Source organism: Clupea harengus, chromosome 18 (genome assembly GCF_900700415.2).
Source record: "Clupea harengus chromosome 18, Ch_v2.0.2, whole genome shotgun sequence".
NCBI classification, from domain to species: Eukaryota; Metazoa; Chordata; class Actinopteri; order Clupeiformes; family Clupeidae; genus Clupea; species Clupea harengus.
The window spans coordinates 17,861,447-17,883,488 of NC_045169.1; the positions used below are offsets into that span (position 1 = coordinate 17,861,447).

Consider the following 22,042-nt stretch of genomic DNA (forward strand, 5'->3'; position numbering starts at 1 on the left):
GGTTCTTTCAGTAATTCAATAACTCAAGTTCAGTCTTTTTACTTGTTCAGTGAAACTTACCTTTACAAAACCCAACCCCTTACCTAACCTTAACCATAAATTGTAGTTAAAGATGGGTTAGGAGTTTCAAGATAGTTTGTTTATAATCTGAGCGTCTGTTCATAGATCCATCCAAATAAAGCGTGACCAATGCTCCTCTTTGATAATTGGTGTAGAAATTATGTCAACATTGTAATTTAAGTTTTCATTGTAACTGTATCCTTTTTGTCTCTGGAAATTGCACTCTGTGACAGCAACCCTATACTCTATAATAACCCTTTACTCTAACTATAAAAAACTACCGCAGTTCACTGTAGAAACTGTAGTTCATCTTCAGACTGTGTTTCTTTTGAACCCACTTTTTTCATTGAATACCGAGATTTGCTTATTATTTCAGTAACATTATTTCAATTTTATTTGATATTTCTAAGTATGCAACTATCTGTACTTCACATGTTAGAAAACATCCATATTATAAATGTAATCAATAAATAAATGAAAAGGGGAAAATACTGAGGATGAATATTTTTTTGATGTACTGTATGTATTATATAACAATATATATTTTAAAAGTTGCTAAAAACAGCAACAACAATGACAATAATTATACAAATAATAACAACAACAATAGCAATATAATAAAACTAATATCAAATAACAAACAACAACAACAACAATAATAATAAAATAAATAGATAAAGATTAATTTGGAAACATCTCCTTTTCTAGTTTGTGTAGGCTATTATGTATTGTATTTCAATGTGTACAGTGAGTATTAAGGAAACATACAAATATTAAATGATAATTCCAAACATGATCAATAATCAATCCAATCCATGCAGCCCTGGCAGCCCTGTCTGAGTTCATATGATCATATTTTTATATTCCTGTCTATTCTAGAGTCTATTCATCTGATAATTTTATCTGCCAGGCTCTTAAAGATGATTCTGGTGAAAGGTTACTGGTTTGAGCTCAACGGCCCAAGAGAGAGGCCAGCAGTGCGTGTTTGGCGAGGTCTCTGGCCAGGGTCCTGAAGTGCTGCGCAGGGACCACAGGAGTCGAATGCGCAGGCAGAAGTCAAGCGTTGTCCTTGCGCACACCCCTTTCCATTCTAAACCAAGGAAGACTTCAGGTGTGAGGGGAGGTGTGTGTGTGTGTTTGTGAGTGTGTGTGTGTGTGTGTGTGTGTGTGTGTGTGTGTGTGTGTGTGTGTGTGTGTGTGTGTGTTTTCTGACCAAGTGGAATCATTTGGAACCATGTAGTAAGATAAGGGAGTAGCCTACGTGCTATTGAGGAATGATGTATGTTTTAATAAACCATGCGGTCTGATGTCACCTCTGAAAGATCTGAGGACTGTGCAATTTGGACAAAATTGGTGATGGGAGCAGCTTTTGAGAGTTGAAAGTCAAAGACAGTTAAGGGGAGGCTGATCTCAGTGAATGACACTCCTGGATTTACCCGTTAGACTGAGGAGCAGCTGAACTAGGGGCGTAACTATAGGGGGTGCAGCAAGTGCAGTCGCACCTAGTGCCCGTGGGTGTGAATATGTGCGCGCGGGGGAGGGGGTGTGGCGGCGGCGGCGGTTAGAAACGTGAAAAAAAAACGTCTCATCATTACGCGCCCTCAGATCTGCCTTGGAAAGAAACTGAGCAAGACAATCAATCCAAGGTAACACTGTACACGCCAACTTTGTTATATCTGGTTCCTGCTTAAGGAACCGAGGTTACGTAAGTAACCGAGACGTTCCTTATCGCAGTTCACTGCGATATAACAGTATGGGACCCTATACATTCCCGCGTGATAATACAGTGGCAGCCAATTACACACACCAGCTTTACTGAAGCCTTTGCCCTCATAGAGGTTCATACGGCCGCTGGCGGTGAACATATTAACAGGGCAACCTTTGTCATAGGCGGCAAGGATCGCGATCCTGCACCTGTAGGAAACCACCCTGGAGTGTTCCATGTGCAACAAACATGTAGACACCGATGAACACACTTATCATATACATCGTTCTCAGGTCAGGGGATTCAGAGATTGCTTGCCTGCAGAACACCATGAATTTAACAGGGCCACCTTTATCATAGGCGACACTGGACAGAGCTTATTCAAACGTTCCTCCTCTGCTGACGCAAAAGGAGGAAGCGAGAAAACTGCCAATTCAATCACCTGATTGCGGAATGGGGTTACCACCACTTTAGGTGTGTAAGCAGCATTAGGTCGCATAACCACTCTGTCACCAGCGATCGAGAACTGAAGGCACGATGGACTGACTGACAGGGCTTGCATGTCACCAACGCGTTTTGCTGACGTTAACGCCAGCAGCAGCGCGGTCTTTAAAGAGACAAACTTTATGTCCACTGTCTCCAGGGGCTCGAACGGAGGCCCTGTGAGAGCACTTAACACCACCAGCAGATCCCAAGAGGGTATGAGGTGTCTCTCTGGCACCCTGAGCCGTCTCACCCCCGCCATAAAACGTGACGCTAGCGGGTGACTGCCAGGAGAACTGCCATTAATGCCTGCGTGGCAGGCTGAAATGGCAGCCATGTACACTTTGAGAGTAGAAGCCGCCTTCCCCTCATCAAACAACTGCTGTAGCAATTCTTGAATAACGCTCAGCGCGCAGTTAATGGGGTCGTGCTGACGCGCAGCACACCACCGCTCAAAACTGCGCCACTTCAGCGTATACAGAGCCCGTGTTGATACAGCTCGGGCACTCTGTATTGTAGCCACCACCGCGTCCGACAAGCCTGACCTTTCAGGTGCCAGGCTCTGAGACGCCACCACTCCGGATGGGGGTGCCACACTGTCCTGTGCGCCTGCGTTAGGAGGTCTCTCCGTAGAGGCAGCTCCCAAGGCTGCTGCACTGACATATTGACCAGATCTGCCGCCCACGGCTGATTGGGCCAGTGGGGGGCTATCAATATCAATTCCCTGCCCTCGTCCGCAATCCTGCACAGCACCTGCTGGAGGAGCGGGATCGGGGGAAAAGCATATAGGGGTAGAGCTGGCCACTGGTGGCCCAGCGCGTCTATGCCTAGTGGGGGATCGTCGCCCCCTAGCGAGAACCAGAGCGGGCAGCAGGTGTTCTGCCTGTTCGCGAACAGGTCCACCTGCGCCTTGAAAAAACGCACCCAGATCTGACCTATCACTTGTGGGTGAAGGCACCAGTCTGCTGCTCGAGGATCGCCCCTCGATAACAGGTCCGCACCATAGTTGAGGTGACCTGGTATATGAACTGCCCTGAGGGACAGGACGTGCCTCGCTGCCCACAGGAGCAGGCGAGTCGCCCAATGGTGTAATGACGGGGAGCGCACTCCGCCCTGGCGATTTATATACGCCAAGGTCGCAGTGTTGTCCGTCCTCACTAGTACATGCTGACCACTCAGCCTGGGCAGAAAGTGTTGTAGAGCTAGGACTACTGTTCGCAGCTCTAACACATTTATGTGAGACGCGGCCTCTGTCACAGACCAGAGACCGTTCACGCCTCTCCCTTCGCAGACAGCTCCCCAGCCTTTGGTGGAAGCGTCTGTGGTCACCACCACGCCACGCGACACTATGCCCATAGTGCCCGACGCGGCGAGAAACCAGGGGGTTCTCCAGATCGCCAGGGCTTTCCTGCATCTGGAGGACACCACTACTCTGCGATGCCTGTCTGTGACTGCGTTGAGCTTCATAGACAGGTACCATATTTGGAATGGCCGCATACGCAACATCCCCAACAGGAGCGCTATAGCGGCCGACGACATCATCCCTAACAGGCGTTGGCAGCGCAGCGACGAGACTGACTGTCCCCGTCGGAACTGGCGCACGCATGTTTTGATGGCATTTATCCGTTCTTGAGACAGCCTGACCTCCATGGAGGTGGAGTCTAAGATCATACCCAGAAAATGCGTAACTTGCCTGGGGCAGATAACGCTTTTTTCTCTGTTTATAACAAAGCCCAGTCGATACAGGTGCGCCACCACTAGATGGCCATCCTGCACTGCTGCAGCCTTTGAATGAGAAGCAATTAACCAGTCGTCCAAATAATTGTAAACGCGTAAGATGCGTAGACGTAATGGGGCGATAGCTGCCTCTACGCACTTTGTAAATACCCTCGGCGCTAGGGACAGGCCGAATGGGAGTGCGTTGAATTGGTATGCTATTCCTCCGAACGCAAACCTCAGATATCTCCGATGTCTGTGGTGGATCGGAATGTGGAAATAAGCGTCTTTTAAGTCTATCGTGATAAACCAATCGTTTGGCCTTATAAACTGCACAAGCCTGCGTGGGGTCAACATTCTGAACCGTAGCGGCATGAGTGCTTTGTTTAACACACGTAGATCTAATATTGGCCGATAATTCCTGTCTCTTTTGGGTACGAGGAAGTAACGGCTGTAGAAGCCTGCATTTCTCTCCTTGGGAGGGACTCTGCTTATAGCCTTCTTTCTGAGCAGGGAGATTATTTCTTCCCGTAGGAAGTGAGACTGTTCTCGCTGCATCACAGACTGTATCACTCTGCTGAATGGCGGAGGGGAACGGGCGAATTTCAGCACGTAACCCTTTGTGATCGTCTTTAGCACCCATGGTGACACTGCGCATGCGCGCCAACTCTCCGCACAACCAGGGAGGTTGTGCTCTGAGTTGAATTTGTCGGGGACTAACCCGCTCATGGTCAATGAGTCTAAGCCTAGATCTACACCCACTCCGCCTAGGGAGGGAGACGAGATCTGGGGCTGCCCCCTCGTGTTTTTGAAAAAAATTTGGGGGCGCGATTGCACTGTGTGCATCGCGGGGGGAGTTGCACAAGCATGCCTGGGCACTGCGCCATCTGGGACAGGAGTTAGGACATATGATTGTGGTGCTTGTGAAAACCTGCTTACCGTGCTGGACATTTCCACATGTGAGCGACGGGCTGATTTCTGTGGAGGCGGTGTGGACTTCACCGCTCCCCCCTGTGTGACGAGTGGCTGACTGTCACGATCAGGAAGCCTGAGGTCTCCCTCCGCCTCGCCCGTGGCGAGCGGAGTGCTGCCGCGGAGCCTGGGCTGCGCCCTGGGCAGGGCGCGCAGCTGGCCGCTGTGCTGCAGGCTGCGCTGGAGGGCGGAAGGGGTGTCTCTGCCAGCCTCGCCCGGTGGATACCTTTGCTGGAGGCGCTGGCGAGCGGAACCCGCTTCTCTTCTGGCCCGGTGCGGGTGTGGTGTGTCCTGAGGAGGACGTCTCACCCGTGCCACTAGAGCGAGGCATCCAAGCCTGGAATACCTCTCTGCTCTTCTGCTGTTCCTCGAACTTGGCAGCCATTGTGACCACTGCCTCCCCGAAGGCGCCCTGGACAGAGACCGGGGCGTCGAGGAGTGGTGCTTTTTCTCTGTCTGACAGCTTAGCCAGTGATAGCCACAGAGACCTCTGGGTAGCCACCGCGGCACCCATCACCCTCCCCAGTGCCTGTGCCGTGCACCGAGTTAGTCTGAGCGACAGATCCGTCGCGCGACGGAGTTCTGCCACAGACGGGTGATCTTCCCCCAGCGACAAGGCAAGCTCAGTCAGGAGCTTTGCCTGGTAGCGCTGTAGCAATGCAGCCGTATTGGTCGTGCAGGCAGCCTGCCCTGCAGCCAAGTAGGACTTCTCTGCCAGCTGAGCCTGGTGTCTGCCCACCCGCGTGGGCAGGAGAGGCTTCTGGCCGAGACGCATCGTGGGGGATGCGGACGAGAGGTAGCCCGCTACTGCATCCTCCACCTGAGGAAAAGAGAGGTAGCCCCTCTCCTTAGCCATGTGGAGCTGCATGTAGGGCGCGAACCCCGGCACCGGGGCTCGGCCCGAGTAGGGTATCGCCCATGTCGCCTGCAGTTCCTCGTGCACCTCCTCGAAAAAGGGGATGCAGCTGGGAACTGACGCGGCGGAGCCAGGATAGAACTCCCCGTCCAGCAGCGAGGACCGCACACTGGGAGGGGGAGGGAGAGGGAGCCCGAGGCAGCTGGCTGCTCTCAGCGCAACCTCGTGGAGTTGCTGGCCCAGGAGCCGAGACGAGGTAGCAGGTGTCTCCACCCGCATTCTGACGTCATGGCTCGTCTGCATTGCTTCAGCGATTGAGCTGTGCCCATCGGAGAAGTCTAGCAGACTATCATCATCCAGGCTGATGTCTAGCTCGAGTTCAGGCTGGACACCGCTTGGTTGAAGCTCCTCAGCCTCGCTGCCCGCAGCCCCAGGGCTGACAGGCGGCGGAGACGGGGAGAGACCCGGGAGCGGAGCTGCCGCTGCCGGGCGACTGCTCACGCTCACCAAGTCCAAGGCTGAAGACACACTCATTCCTACGGGGGCGTCAGCCCCGGATGGAACTAGTGCAGTCTCCTCGGCGTCCTTGCGCTTCCAGAACGCAAGGCGCCTGGTAGCCTTAGCTAGCGGGAGGCTAGCACAGATGGAACAGACAGGGGCTTTGCCCGAAAGCGCGCCCTCCGCGTGGTCCCTGCCTAGGCAGGTCACGCACCGACGGTGGCGGTCGCCCTTGGGACGGACGTGACCGCAGTCGGGGTAGTGTCTGGCCATCTTTTCTGAAAGTAGAGAAGAATGTTAAAACACAAGCACACTATCTGCAACGAACACGTTGTTAGCAAGCTAGTAGGCTAGTCAGAGACTTAGCCAGCCAGGCAGCCAGGATAGCAGCCACTACTTTCAAAATGAATTTAAGCCAATGAATTTTGTAGCGCCCTGAGCTAGTGAGGGTTAAGGAACCCAGATAACTCACCAACCCGTAGAGAGCGAAAGCACACAAAACTCTTTTGACTGTGGTAGAGCGTTTGAGATATGCTCGGAGATGTTCACTCCGTCTTGCAAAGTTTCAAAAGAGGCAGATCTGAGGGCGCGTAATGATATTATAGTACTCCTGGCATGCGGGGCCAGGAGCGCGCGCTGACAGATCTCGCGTGAATAGATAAATGCTTTGATTTGTACCCCATGACTGACGTCATGTACCATACTGTTATATCGCAGTGAACTGCGATAAGGAACGGGTGGGTACATAGCTGGAGATTTAATGTCTGAAGGGGTACGAGAATATTTGGGAACCACTGCCTTACGCCACTGACTAGGGCCTGTCATAATAGCCTGCACTGGGCATGGGCCTGGGCCCGTCGTAACTACGTTACGCCACTGAGCTGAACGCTGAGATCGCGAGATGCATCACAGAGTGCTCTGCCGGGGTTGTGATGGCGCTCCGGGCAGGAAAGAATAATATTGTGGTGCTCACTGACAATCGTATTATATACATGGCACAGTTCAGACTGAGCACAATAGAGAATGCCAATATTGTAATGCCACAAATTTCTCCAGAAAAAAACATGACGCTATAATATACAATATAATAGGTGGCAACAAGCAAACAGAAAATCCACTCTCACTTTACAAGAAGGGAGAACGGACCAAACCGTCTTTAAACCAAAGTAGCACACTACTCAAACTTAGAATTATTCACAATAGATGGAAACAGCCGAGGAGAAAACAGAGTATCCACAACAACAACATCACGGCACAGGACAGCAAGCAGGGCAGTGGCTTTCCTACAGTAAAATCCTTCAGGACCAAACATCAACTACTAGAAAGTAATGGTGACACCTTGACACTGAGGTTTCGAAGCTTGTGTTGAGAATGTGAAGCAGTTTCAGGCGGAGCTCTGCATCGAGGCTTGTGTTGATTTCACTTTCGGTGGGACGCTTTGACTAAAAGATGTCCCAATTCCCATCTCGAACTCGTGGGGTTGTTGTTAGTGGCTGGAGATTTTGCGGTATTTGGATTATTTGCGATTTAGCTCTGGAACCAGCAAGGAAAGAGAAAGCCGCCACCCGTTTGGGAATTATTTGATTTGATTTCTCCCAATAAGGTCTGTTTGTAGCTTGTATGATTTCCCTGACATTAGCCTATTACTATGTAATTTAATTTTGTCACTGATCTTTTTTTTTTTTCACATGTATTCTATATAGTACATTCTGATGTACCTTTAGTTTAATGGGTTTCTATTTTATTTGTAGGTGAAATGCTTGATCTGTGATAAACAGCTGGGCTACAATAACAACACCTCCTCCATGTTGAGACATTACCGTGCCTTGCATGAGAGCAAGGAGACTGGAGCTGGACTTACCCAAGGTAGGGCATGTTTTTTTTTAATTATTATTTGTATAATACAAATATTTGTTGTTTAATTTTGTTTGACTGTTTTGTATCCCAGTTGTTTTACTCTAGGTTCCAGAAAACAGGAACTGGATGAGGCCTTGGTTGACATGATCGTAATAGATAGACATGTGCACAATATATTGCTTCACAGCTTTTATTCAACATGTAATATTATTTCTTCAGGCCTTAAAAGCCATGGTGGAGCAGAAATGCCAAAAGCTGCTAGTGTAAAGCAAGGGGTTTATAAAGCCATAATGAGCCCCAGTTGATCCCGATGATCACCTGCCACAGGGTTTCCTGGGGAGATGCTCAGGACCCTGGGGCCTTTGCTGCCCTTCCTGGTTGCACGGGGTTCCCTGGGGACATTCTCAGGGCTGGGAGGATTTGGCGCCATCTTCTGTCTAAAAGAAGCTTGACAGTAAATGCACATCCTGGCAGGGTGTGCTACCTTTTCACAAACGTCGTAAGACTGGGTCAAATGAGCTCACCACTGTGGTGATCTGACAGGAAGATCTGAAGGTCTCCCGGCAAACCAAGGAGAGAGAAAAACACCAACCTTACCTTCCCATCTGCGAGACTAAAACCCAAGCCTGATCAGGGGGGTCGTCCGAAGAGTAGTGTGGACAGTGCTGAGACAGAGGCAGATGTTTTTGATCCTTTTCCCCTTCCGTCCATTACTCAAGACACCCCAAAGCCGAAGAATGAAAACGCCTCATACAGCAGTCAGTCTATTAGAGACGTCACATGTGGGAACAGCAGTCAGTCTATTAGAGACGTCACATGTGGGAAATGCTTCCCTCCTCACCTGGTGGAGATGGTTGAGCTGGATGACATTCTGACGTCGCGGGATTACAACGCACTTCTTGCAGGAGTGTGCCACGAGTGCCTGATTAACAGACTGCTAAAGAAAACTATTCCACCCTTACCTCACAAGAAAGCCTATGGTATGGTTTTACCTGTATATCGCATGTGTTACTGTAGCTGCAAGAACTCAGATACTCATTGTAATACTGCTTTATGCTCATAGTGAAAATTCTCTTTTGTTACCTTTGTCTTTAACATTATGAACTAGAACTAAACCCATTAATATTCATGATCTATGTGCTTTCAACATCTTAACAAATTCTATCATTTTATTTTATTCATATTGAAAATGTAATTATAATAATAATAATAATTCATTTTATTTGTAACGCACTCTCTTTATTCAGAAGAATCTCAGAGTGCCAATTGAAAATGTAAATGAAAATTGGTGGTCTTGTGTTCCAGGGGCACTACTCCTGAAGTTTTCCAAGGCCAGTGGCTTGTGGACTAGCCGTGAGACAAACATCTACATCGGTGATTATCTGCAGGAAGGCAAACAACGGAAGGCATTCCAGGAGGAGCTCCTGGGCAGGTGAGTGTGATGCTGTCATAATGGGCAGGTGAGTGTGATGCTGTCATAATGGGCAGGAGAGTGTGATGCTGTAATAATGGGCAGGAGATTGTGATGCTGTAATAATGGGCAGGAGAGTGTGATGCTGTAATAATGGGCAGGTGAGTGTGACGCTGTAATAATGTCCATATACTGTAGTTTTAACTAAATCATGAATAACTGTTAAAGGGCTGACATACCTCACAGACCCCCAGATTCACACCTTAAGGAAGCCCAGGAGCAGGACCTCCAACTTTCATCAGAGAGGTATCAACCTGTTCCTGGAGGAACAACATGGCCCAGAATGCAATGCGGTCTGCAAACTGCTCTGCCTGGGGAAACTGCAGATGCCCAAAGTTGTACTCTGATGTCTGCACTGACCAGTGTGGGTGTGTGTGTAAAACATGAAGAATTTATATCATATGGCTTAATTAATATCACAGAAAGGAAATATATGGGCTTGTTTACTGAATACTTAGTAACCTAAGTATGATTTTGTCCTTCTTGCTGTGCACTTTGACTTTCAGTCAATAGCTCAGAAAAGGTTATTCCCGATTGTGGGGACAACCTTGTTAAATACTGATTTTGTCTTTATTCAAGTGATAATGTATTGTTACTTTTTATTGATTTATGCTATGGAGAATTAAAATATCAATGATTGAAAGGGCCATATTACAAAATATATCTGTAAAATATCTTGAAATGTATGAGTCAATATATCATTCAATAAATTAATAATTCTTTAAAGGGAGAGTCCGAGATTCCAATCCCATACACTTTTTAAAGGTGGATTCCACGATTCTAATCCCATGCCAGCGAATTGCTCCTCACAGTCCTCTAGCTGCCTGCTCAGTGTTTGCGCTGTGAATGAATAGTGTCTGCCACATACCTTAACCTTTAACCTTACATGTCCCCACCCTTGTCCTTGGGGCCTAGACCAGATGTCCACTACCAGGACTGGTGTGAGGTGATGGTTCCCACCTGCAGGTATTCCTACCTGCAAACTTTACTTTAAAAAAAAAAAAAAACTTTACCAACTTGTCCATCTTGTAGTCTCATGTCGTATTTTCTGTGAAATCATCTTGTAACTAGATGTCCACTACCAGGACTGGTGTGAAGTGATGGGAACACTAGAACAGACACATATTTTAAACACAGTAAACATAAGTGTTAAAACACATGCCTGTCCTCTGTAGTTCATTATTAGACAGTGTAGTGACCACTTTGTGTAGACAGTACAGTCCTGCAGTCCTGGACTCTAACTTAAAACCTTGGACATGGGAGGTGGGCGTGCTATCAAAGGGCCTATGGGTGCAGGCATCTGTCGACATCTATCCGCGAGTCATCTAGAGGTTCAGTGTAGAGAATATTTGTATCTCGTGTGGTAAGCACGAGGTAAGCGGTTCTCAGCAAAAACAGCCAGTAAGAAGATGTTTTAATAGTCATATTGACATCATACCAGCAACATTACATAAGTGACACCTTTCAATTCATTTTCGATTTCTGGGCTATATGTCAGAGACTAGACAGAAATCATTTTTAACACTTTTATTGGTAACAAATCTTATCCATTAACACATAACTAATTCGTGTCTGTATTAGTGCCCAATAAGATATATACACACACACACTTGACTGGTCAACTGTTTGGTCTTCACTTTTCAGACCACTCATTAGCGATGGACGATCCCAAACTGATTGTGTACTGACGGCCATTATCAAAGGCAAACTGATTGTGTACTGACGGCCATTATCAAAGGCAAACTGATTGTGTACTGACGGCCATTATCAAAGGCAAACTGATTGTGTACTGACGGCCATTATCAAAGGCAAACTGATTGTGTACTGACGGCCATTATCAAAGGCAAACTGATTGTGTACTGACGGCCATTATCAAAGGCAAACTGATTGTGTACTGACGGCCATTATCAAAGGCAAACTGATTGTGTACTGACGGCCATTATCAAAGGCAAACTCAATTCAGCAGGACAGGGCTGGCAGCAGCAGCGCCGTAGCAGAAACGGCGGCAGTTGTGAGTAAACACTCACAACCGAGCCACAGCAGTTCTGCCACGCAGTGTGTAATGGGCCTTAATCACTGCCCACCTCTGCACCTACTGCTGCTGATGTACCGGCTGCTAGGACAGGGTTAAGGGAAACCTGGGGCAATAAGGGAAGCCTGGGGCAATAAGGAAGGTGTTCAGGGGTGGACTTGTGGATAGCTGTATCCACTGTTTGATGAGATAAACATGATTTGTGTTTAAACAAATGAAGTGACCAGCGGTTTGTGGTGTTGTTTGATGACAGGACGTGACAGACATACTGGCACCATACTGGCAAATAATGATAGTCTCTGAGAAATGTTAGGCAGCCTTTGAAATAAAATGTTTCTGTTCCACTTCAACCCAAATAGATACCAGAATTCATGGTGAATGGTCATAACCTTGACTGAGGTGGCTAACCAGCTGATCGCGTGGTTGGAGTCATTTGGAATTACTTCCAAAACACTCACTCCTCAAAAGGTCACAGAATTTGATTCAGTGTTTGATTTGACAAATAAATCTGACCCTGTGCGCTGGGATTTCTTGTGCCAACAAAGCATCCTTAAATGATACAGAGACAAATTATTTAGAAAATCTGGTAACTGTGGAAGCTGTAGTGTTTTCAAAGAAAGACTTTGTCTTGGTCTTTCACAACTTGTGTGTGTGTGTGTGTGTGTGTGTGTGAGTGTGAGAGAAACAGTGTGTGTGTCTGTGCCCTTCACAGTAACAGGACTTAGAGACAAAAATGAGAGGGATTTGAGGAAGGCAAATTACCTTACTGTGCAATAGCCAGCATACTTTGCATGTTGCTTGATAACACACGACAGAATGCGCAGTGACACTGCAAAGGAAGACAATATGGCCGCCAATACATCTTTAGAGAGCTCCACAAGTGTACTACCTGGTGGATTTAAATGCTCAGTTCAACTTAGTGTGTCCAGGGCCTTTTAGATCAGTCTGACACAGCCAGTCATATTTAGAGGTCCGGCAACCAGACTCTGTCTAAAACCTCTACGGACAAGCTGTGACTGATCCAATACACACAGTTATCAGGTGGGTGCCAATTTCAGCCCCCTCAACGAATATAGCACTAGAGCACGTCACTGTAAAAGAAGAGATGCTGTTAAATTCATTATGGCATAGTTCCTATTTACCACATCGAGGATGCTCTTTTTTGAGAATGACAAAGTTTATTTTCCTAATAACTAGCCTATTCAGGCATCAAAATGACCGTAAGTCTGTGTTCCACCTTAATCTAGAGGCTGTGTTTTCTGAACTCACTATGATGAAAGATTATAATACGCTACATTGTGTGAACACAACTATTTATGATTCATTATGATTATGATGGTTAATTATTTACATCCACAATCACGGCTGGGCCAGTGTACAATTTTACCTGACCTAAGCAGAGTGAAAGGGGCTCTCATAACAAGGTATTTTGTATACAAAAGGGCATGAACTGCTGCCAAAGGTCTAGCTGTGCCCCTTCATTAGATGCTGATGTTACTGCTGCCAGTGATGCCCTCCATCAACAGATGCTGATGTTACTGCTGCCCAGTGCAGTTGTCCACGCTATGTGTGAACTCACAGAACTGAATGAACAGGCTTGCCCTTCTTAAAGATACAATAGGCACCACTGCCTTGTAAAAACATACGTTAAAAATGTATAAAAAATGTATATCAAAAATGCTTCAAATTGAAGGTGTGTTTGATGTCATATGCCTCTTCTACACAGCTAGATTTGTTTCTTTTCTTTCTTTCTTTGATGTTAATTCTCTAAGGAGAATATGTTTTTGTCAGTCCTTGTGTGTGTGTGTGTGTACGTGTGTGTACGTGTGTGTGTGTGTGTGTGTGTTTACGCCCAGAAGGTGAGGTCATGGAATGCCAACAGAACACGCCATTGATACCCCCAGGATGTAAATTTGGGTGAACAAACATGCACTAATTTGATTATCTCTAACTTGCAAGTTGCTTGGCTCCCGTCAGGCAGGACAAACATGCTGTGGTGTGTGTGTGTGTGTGTGTGTGTGTGTGTGTGTGTGTGTGTGTGTGTGTGTGTGTGTGTGTGTGTGTGTGTGTGTGTGTGTGTGTGTGTGTGTGTGTGTGTGTGTGTGTGTGTGGTATTGGTACACATAATGAGTACCTGTTAGTCTGAGAAGAGCAGTGTCTGGAGTGACACGAAGAAATACTCCAACACAGAGCGACAGCCAACCCAATACATCCCCTTAGCAGGTGAGTCCATCTTTATCCCTTTCAGAAACAACTGGCTCTTTGAATTATCTCTCATTTATCATTTATCTATGTCTGTAAAGCAGTGAAGCCACGATTGAAATATATTGTAACACAGATGTTTTTTGAAGATTGCGAAAAAAGAATGATTTGTGGACTGATAATATAAATGTTCCTTATCCAGAGCATATTGAAAGTAATTCTTGTATTAATGCGGAATTGAAGTTATATACTGATGTGGTAATAAAAAATAAATACAAATAATCTATATTTGGATAGTCCGCCTATAGAGACTTTACAGATCAGCATACAGAACAGTCTTTTGAATTGTTGACTGAACATCACCTTAACCATAAATTGTAGTGAGCAGAGTTTCAACAGATACTTTGTTTACACTTTGCATCCAAATAAAGTGTGCCAGTAACATCTATATGTTTTGCAGTTGTCCCACACTGTGCAAAAATCTCCCCCTTCCTCAATGCCTTGACTTCGCACTCATCAATGTAATTAAAAAGGTGTTGACAATAGAGGTTTCAGGAAGTTTGTCTATGTTAAATTTGATTACAATATTACTATTATTATCTGATTGTTGGTGTAGGTGTGTGGTTGGAGGACATGGGGTGGAGACTCGCCTTACTGCTGGTCTCAGGTCAGTGGAATGTTATTAAAGTTTTGATAGTGCACATCACATGAAACAAGGAACAGGTGATTCCTCTGATCACCTGGCATGGGGTTTCTTAGTTCGTTTGGCAAGGGCTTGGGACATGTGCCGGGGTTTCCTGGGCCGAATCTCAGAGGCTTGTGGGTTCTGGCAGCATCTCCTGGCCGGTCGAGGTATGACAGTGGGACCTCAGTGGTGAAATGACCTAGTGATATTCGATCAAGTGACAGCCATGATACATTCAAAGAGTATCACAAAGCATTTAACTCACCACTCTACCATCTGTCATTCTTTAGAAAAGTCTTGTAATGTATTTGTTACAAGCCCAAAACTTTCTACATTGTTATAGATATCATTATCGTTAATTTTACCATGATCTGATATACGGTACGGTTATAAGCATTTTGTTGCATTGTGCATAATGATTTGGTTGTTTTAAACGTTTTTCTCTTTTTAAATAAACAGCAATATTATTATAGGGAAATAAAGTGCCAGTTGAATTGAGTTAACATTTGAGCTGACTAATATAACTGCAATGATCAGCATTCAAAACTGATTTAGGATAAAAATAATCTCACTTTGCTCTCTTGAAGTTCACAATTTTACCTCCAAACACTTAAGCTATAATGAGCAATTTGGAGAGGGCCTATTAAAAGCAATTAGGAGAGGGCCTATTAAAAGCACGCTACACGATAGGACAGACCAGTCAGCGCTGCAGTTGAATTGATACTATTAAACCTGTAGAAATGGCACCAAATAATAGTAACAATAGTAAGAAAAAAAAACTAAGAAATTGTATTTGTTCAATTCAATTCAATTCAAAACAATAAAATCGTCTTAACAGAAGTACCTTGTTGAAGGTGTCTATAGGGCTCTGCTCCTCATTCCTACCATCAAACGGACTGCAGTGTTTATCTCTGTGCTGTGTGTGTGTGTGTGTGTGTGTGTGTGTGTGTGTGTGTACATGGTCCTTCACTTATTTAAACCCTTCACACAATTCCAAATTATCCCTTTGAAAAGGTTTCGTCATGGAGTGCCTGAGTGTCCCTCGTCACTTCATCTTTGTAAACAAGACAAAGAGCTGGACTGAGGCACAGAGTTACTGCAGGGAAACTTACACTGACCTGGCCACCATTACCAACATGGAGGACATGAGAATGGTGAGGGAGAGTGGTGAAGGTGATAACAAGCATGTTTGGATTGGGCTGTATCAGACGGCTAACCCCAGCTGGAAGTGGTCTCTGGCAGAGGAAGGTTTCTACGGTCCTGGAGAGGCTGACTTCACTGATTGGAAACCAAATGAGCCTAACAACTTGGATACGGAGAAATGTACAGTACTGACTACTGAGGGTCAGTGGAATAATGTGGATTGTAAAACCAAAAGACCATTCGTGTGCTACAAAGGTGAGAACTATTAGCGTTTATTCTAATGCTAAAGCTCGGAGGACATCTTCCGTTCTCTAAATGTGCACTTTTTCCATGAAAAAAATCCATCAAAGAATTTAATTCGTTAAATTAATAAGGCTGTGCAAAATCGTAAAATAGTTAATTCTGGCAGCACTGAATCCACATATGTTTTTTTTTTTACATCTCAGATATATTCCTGCATTTCTTTCCCAGATCTGAACAATAGTGGAAAACCATGAAACAAATTATGAAAATGATACCATTTTTAAACAGTTATCTGAGAATAGTTCTGGGCATGGACAGAGGGATAAACTATTGAATGTTACTTACTGCTAAATGCATTATGCAGTCATGGCTAAGCGGAAGTTTTTGTCTTAAAGGTCCCGATCGTGGCAGTGAGTCATATGTCCTAATTGATGAGAAGAAATCCTGGAGAGAAGCTCAGAGCTACTGCAGAGAAAACTACATCGATCTGGTGAGTGTGAGGAACCAGGAGGTGAACAAGCGGATTGAAGACAAGGTGAGGCTGTTGCAGAGTGAGGCTGTCTGGATCGGCCTGTTCAGAGACAACTGGATGTGGTCCGACCAGACAAACTCCTCTTTCAGAAAATGGGGAAAAAACATGCCTGACAACAAGACGAATGACAACTGTGCAGTAACAAAACAGAATGAAGATGAAGGCAAATGGAGAGGCAGAAAATGTGATGAAGAGCATCCTTTCATCTGCCACTGGGGTAAGATCATGTCATGTAAATATACCTGATTTTCTTCTCCTTCCTCTTCTTCTTCTTCTTCTTCTTAGTAGTAGTTATTATAATTTTACTGTTGTCACTCACAACCCATACATTTTTTCTTTCATTAATGTGGTTCAAATCATTTCCATCATTTTGTTTTTAAATTAAATTTGAGGAATGATTTGGCCACTAGCCTGTGAGCTGGGTTCGTTACATGTGGGGGCTCGTCCGGGATTGTTTTCGGAATCAGGTAAGGTAACTTTTCAGCCACTCATTGAGAAATAGTGGTGGTAAAGCTGCATTTAATATTTTAGATCGGGATATTAGCCTTTGTTGCTGACGGGCACAAAACTGCCGGTGCAGCAGGAAGGGTATTGCAAATTGGCGGAGACACGCGGAAATTGTAAGTGTTAAACTTTTGTTGTTTTCGTTGGGTTGCCGTGGAGGAGGGAAGTCACTTTTGAAAGTGACGACAGCTGTGGGCTCTCGTTGGGAGAGAGACGGGCTGTGCATACTGGTTAAATTGGGTACAGGTGTTTGTAACTGGGTGGTGATAGTAGGTGAGTACCTACTGAGCAAACGCAAACCCCTGCGCAGGTTAAGAGCGCTTACCGCTGTTTGTTGTTTTTGCCGTGCTTATAAGAGTTTGTTGTTTTCGTGGGTGTGTCGGACGCGCTGGGGTTGCTTAGCAGCTCAATTGCAGGTGGACACACTGAAGATTATAGGTTTGGAAATAGCGAGGACTGTGTTTTGGAGATAGATCGGGGAAGCTCTAGTCTAGTGGGTTTTTGTGAGTGGGTGGATATACACCTGTGCGTGATTACTGGGGTGCACAATCGCGTCAGGGCAATTGAATTAATTCTGACGATCGGAAAATTTCGCCCAGTTCAAAATCGGGTGGATGAGTATGTTAGATTGTGAGCAGCGTAGGAAGCTTCTGGAAATGCAGGCGGAATTGGAGAACGGGATGCAGCTGAAAAGAAATATGAAAGCTGAGTGGGACGCATTGGGGAGAGAAAAAGAACGTCTGTTTGAAATCGTAAAACGGATATTTAGGCAAGGAATGGTTGAACAGGATTATCTGTTGCAAAAAGAGCAGGTAAGATTAGTTGCCCAATGCAAGGTGATGGAGGACGATCTCATTCGTGGGGAGAGATTGGTTAAGGGAAATCGTGAGGAGGGTGTGTCTGATGTACAGGCCTTACCGAGGGATCGGTCTGAAATAAAAACTGTGAATGAGAAATTAACGGTGGAAAACCGAGAGCTGCTTGCTCGAATTGCAGAAGCATCTGAGGAGTTGTCAGGCAGGGAACATGAAGCAAACAGGCGTGCGAATAGTTTGCAACTTCAGCTCAACGAGGCATTGAGGTTGAATAATTATTTGACGGCACAGATTGACGCACAAAACGCGGAAATGGTGGAACTACAAGAGAGGATTAAGGCAAGACAGAACGAGAAAGCAAGTGTCTCTGAGATGTTCCAACAACTGCAGAGTGATCATGAAACGGTCACCAGCAAGCTGAACAGTGCATTAGCTGGAGCTGAGGAGAAGGCAAAGGAAGCCCTCTCCAAGTATCAGTCAGAGCAGGAGGTCGCTGGTAAGCTGCACAAGGAGATGGAGGTGCAGAGAGAAGAGTTGGATATAGTACAAGCAACTATACAGGCTAAGTTTGTGCCACTGGCAGTCATGAAAGGGAAAGAATCCCTTGTGACACAGCTGAGAGAGGAGATGGCTATGTTACAGAAGGCGACTAAAAGTGCTGCTGCTTCCAGTGAACATAACAGGAAAAAGTATATTGAGAAAATTGCCACACTGGAAAAAGAAAGCAAAGACAGAGGGGAAAGGATGAACAAAATTAAAGCTGTCGCTGTGAAGGCCAAGAAAGAGTTGGATAATAGCAGAAAGGAGGTTGTTGCTTTGACCAAAGAGGTGGGGGCTTTAAAAACAGAGCGAGACATTGTTTCAGTCGCAATGAAGGACATTATCCACAGGGCTGCAGACTATGAGAAAAAGGATTATGATGGGCAGACTGAGCAATTGAATGAAGAAGGAGAGAAGCTTGAGGAGAAGGAGTTGACCAAACGTCTGCAGACTGACACCCAGCAGCATGAGCAGTGTGCCTCAGAGAGAGAGGACCTGATGGTTGGACTGGACACTCTGCAGAATGATGTCAGGCAGATGGAGGAACTCCTGGGTCAGCTACACAAACCAGAGCAGCATCTCCAGCAGACTGCACAGGAGCTCAAGCAGCGTCACAGGGATGCTAATCAGAGCTCTCTCATGGACATGGAGTTGACAGAAAATGAGCGTCTGGTTAAAGAGCTCAACAACAAGGTAGCAGAAAAAGACACTCGGATTGAGGGTCTGAAAATGCAGTTACGGACCCAGAGAAAGAAGATTTTGGAGGGCGAGGCCCAGTATCTATGTGAGAATGGCCGGACTAAACTGTTCCACAGTGGGTTTACACCTCACAAAGGAAAAGGAACTTTGGCATTTGCGTTGTCCCACACTACAGTTGGGGGGATAGGTTATGCGGTGATTGTGCTTGCCTGCTTAACTAATTTATCTCCTCTCCTGTCTCCTCCACTGTCCCTCTTAGACTGCTTTTCCAGGCCCACTGGAATTGCTTAGGGGAAAATAGGTTGTGTGACTGGTGAGCTGGATGGATGGTGAGCGTGTGAGTGAATAGGTGAATAGGTGAATAGGTGAACACTGACATTCACCACACGTTTTCCTATAATTATTAGATAAATATATACTTGTAACCCTTAATAAATAACGTATTATTATTATATCATAAATTCTGCGTGGCCTCCCCTTTATGTTTCGTGCCCGTGAGCTGGGTTCGTTACAGTTACAGAGTAACACATTCATACAAACTTTTCCTATCTTCTGGGTGCACCTCTGCTCAGGCTTTTCCATGGCTGGAGTGGCACACATACATTCATACAGTCTGTTTTAAAGAGGAATGAATAGGTTTCAGTGGCCAAAACACAACAAATTGGATTCATCTCTTGAAGACTAAAAGGAATTATTTCATCCCAATTATCAGAGACTCAGTAAAAGTGATAAATAACCAAGGTCCAGGTTTATTCTTACAATGATGCGCACCAGAGGAGAGAGAGAGAGAGAGTTTGATTTCACCAAGTGGCTTCACCTAAATCTCTTTCACTGACTGCCTCTTGGGAAATCCCAGACTTTTAACTCTTGGAAAGCAAAGGGGGGGGGGGCATACCTAAATGCTAATTATTATCTGGGAGACACCAGGTCTGGGAGGGATTTCTCACACCTCATGTAGGCCCGGAACTGAATACACATGAGAAGTTCCAATGTTCTTCAAATAACACTACAATTCCCACTAGGGATGAGATATATTGACTATGGAATATATTTAATAAACTAACTCCTAAGTCTCTGATAATTGGGATAAAATAATTCCTTTTAAGACTCATCTCTTCACCTTCTTTCCTAACACCTCCAGCGCCCAATATGCCTACCACTCTACCACTTGCTGTGTAGTTCTTCTGTCTGTGTGTGTGTGTGTGTGTGTGTGTGTGTGTGTGTGTGTGTGTGTGTGTGTGTGTGTCTGTGTGTGTGTGAGTGTGTGTGTGTGTGGTGTGTGTCTGGTGTCTTTGCACTTTGTCAGATTCACTAGAATTAGTACTTCAAAGGTCTCCCAACTGACTAAAAGTTTGATTGTTGTCCTTCAATTGTAAGTGTCTGCCAAATGAATACAATTAAAGTAAATCTGACTGAACGGTCTTCTGCCCTCTTCTGCCCCAGACAAGCTGCTTCTGGTTTCTGAGGAGCTGAGCTGGCGGGATGCGTTGTATTACTGCCGAGCGCGCCACATGGACCTGGTCTCCGTCGTCTCGTCTGAGATCCTCGACTGGGTGAAGAAGTTGGCAAAAGACGCCTCCACTGAACACGTGTGGCTGGGCCTGTACTACCTGTGCCCACTGGACGTGTGGTTATGGGTCAAGGGAGAGACCGTCTGCTCCACCCTCTGGGATGAGGGGAGCTTGCCCGGCAGGAAGGAGGCGCGTGGGGGAGCAGGAGCTGTGATGTCTAGAGAAGAGCAGCTGTGGGTCAGCAAGCCTGAGACCGACAAACTCAACTTCATCTGTGCTACTGACGAGGGTGAGGAGTGTGTGTGTGTGTGTGTGTGTGTGTGTGTGTGTGTGTGTGTGTGTGTGTGTGTGTGTGTGTGTGTGTGTGTGTGTGTGTGTGTGAGAGTGAGTGCGTGAAAATATATGGATGAAAATGAAATTACTTGGATGAAAAGTGAATGAATGAATGAATGTGTGCTTTTACCTCTCTGTTTTCGCAGGTGAGTAGAAGACCTGGATGGAAGTCCAGGATCAAGACCTTCTGTTTCTTCTCATTGACTCCAGCGGCTTCACATCAATGGGCTCTACTAATGCACACATGATTTGAATGGCATTGACATCAACACTGCATCGCCACGGTTACTGCTTTGGTTAAGCCTCTTTCGGTGATTCAATAACTCTTGAATAGTTCAGTCTTTCTACTTGTTCAGTGAAAATTACCTTTACAAAACCCAACCCCTTACCTAACCTTAACCATAAATTGTAGTTAAAGAGGAGTTAGGAGTTTCAAGAAAGTTTGTTTATAATCTGAGCGTCTGAACATAAAACCAAATAAAACGTGACCAATGTTTCTTCCTGATAATTGGTGTAGAAATTATGTTAACATTGTAATGTAAGTTTTCATTGTATCTGTATCCTTTTTGTCTCTGGAAAATGCACTATGAGTGACAGCAACCCTATACTCTAACTATAATAACCATATACTCTAACTATAACAAACTACTGCAGTTCACTGTAGAAACTGTAGTTCATCTTCAGACTGTGTTTCTTTTGATCCCACTTTTTTCATTGAATGGCGACATTTGCTTATTATTTCAGAAATGTAAACATTACGTGTGTGTGTGTGTGTGTGTGTGTGTGTGTGTGTGTGTGTGTGTGTTTTCTGACCAAATGGAATCATTTGGAACCATGTAGTAAGATAAGGGAGTACGTGCTGTAAACATTTTAATACAAATACAGACTGCATTTAATTTGATTTGATATTTGTAAGTATGTAACTATCTGTGCTTCACATGTAAGACAACTTCCATGTTATAAATGTAATCAATAAATAAATAAAAAGGGGAAAATACTGAGAATGTGTATTTTTTTGATGTACTGTATGTACTATATAACAATATATATTTAAAAAGTGTTAAACTACAACAGCAACAACAATGACAATAATTATACAAGTAATAACAACAACAATAGCAATATTATAAAATGAATAGCAAATAACAAACAACAAAAACACTAATAATAAAATAAATAGATGAA

General features: G+C 45.2%; 1 protein-coding gene across 1 annotated transcript; it reads left to right on the top strand.

Moving 5' to 3' along the window:
* The first annotated feature begins 14,459 nt into the window (after positions 1–14,459).
* On the top strand, positions 14,460–21,631 carry LOC105903098 (lymphocyte antigen 75-like). Its single transcript, XM_031584951.2, has 5 exons — positions 14,460–14,519; positions 15,552–15,935; positions 16,319–16,672; positions 20,457–20,813; positions 21,004–21,631. Exons 1-5 carry the CDS (start codon positions 14,486–14,488, stop codon positions 21,009–21,011), a joined length of 1,137 nt encoding a protein of 378 aa, XP_031440811.1. The 5' UTR covers positions 14,460–14,485; the 3' UTR covers positions 21,012–21,631.
* The last annotated feature ends 411 nt before the right edge of the window (positions 21,632–22,042 follow it).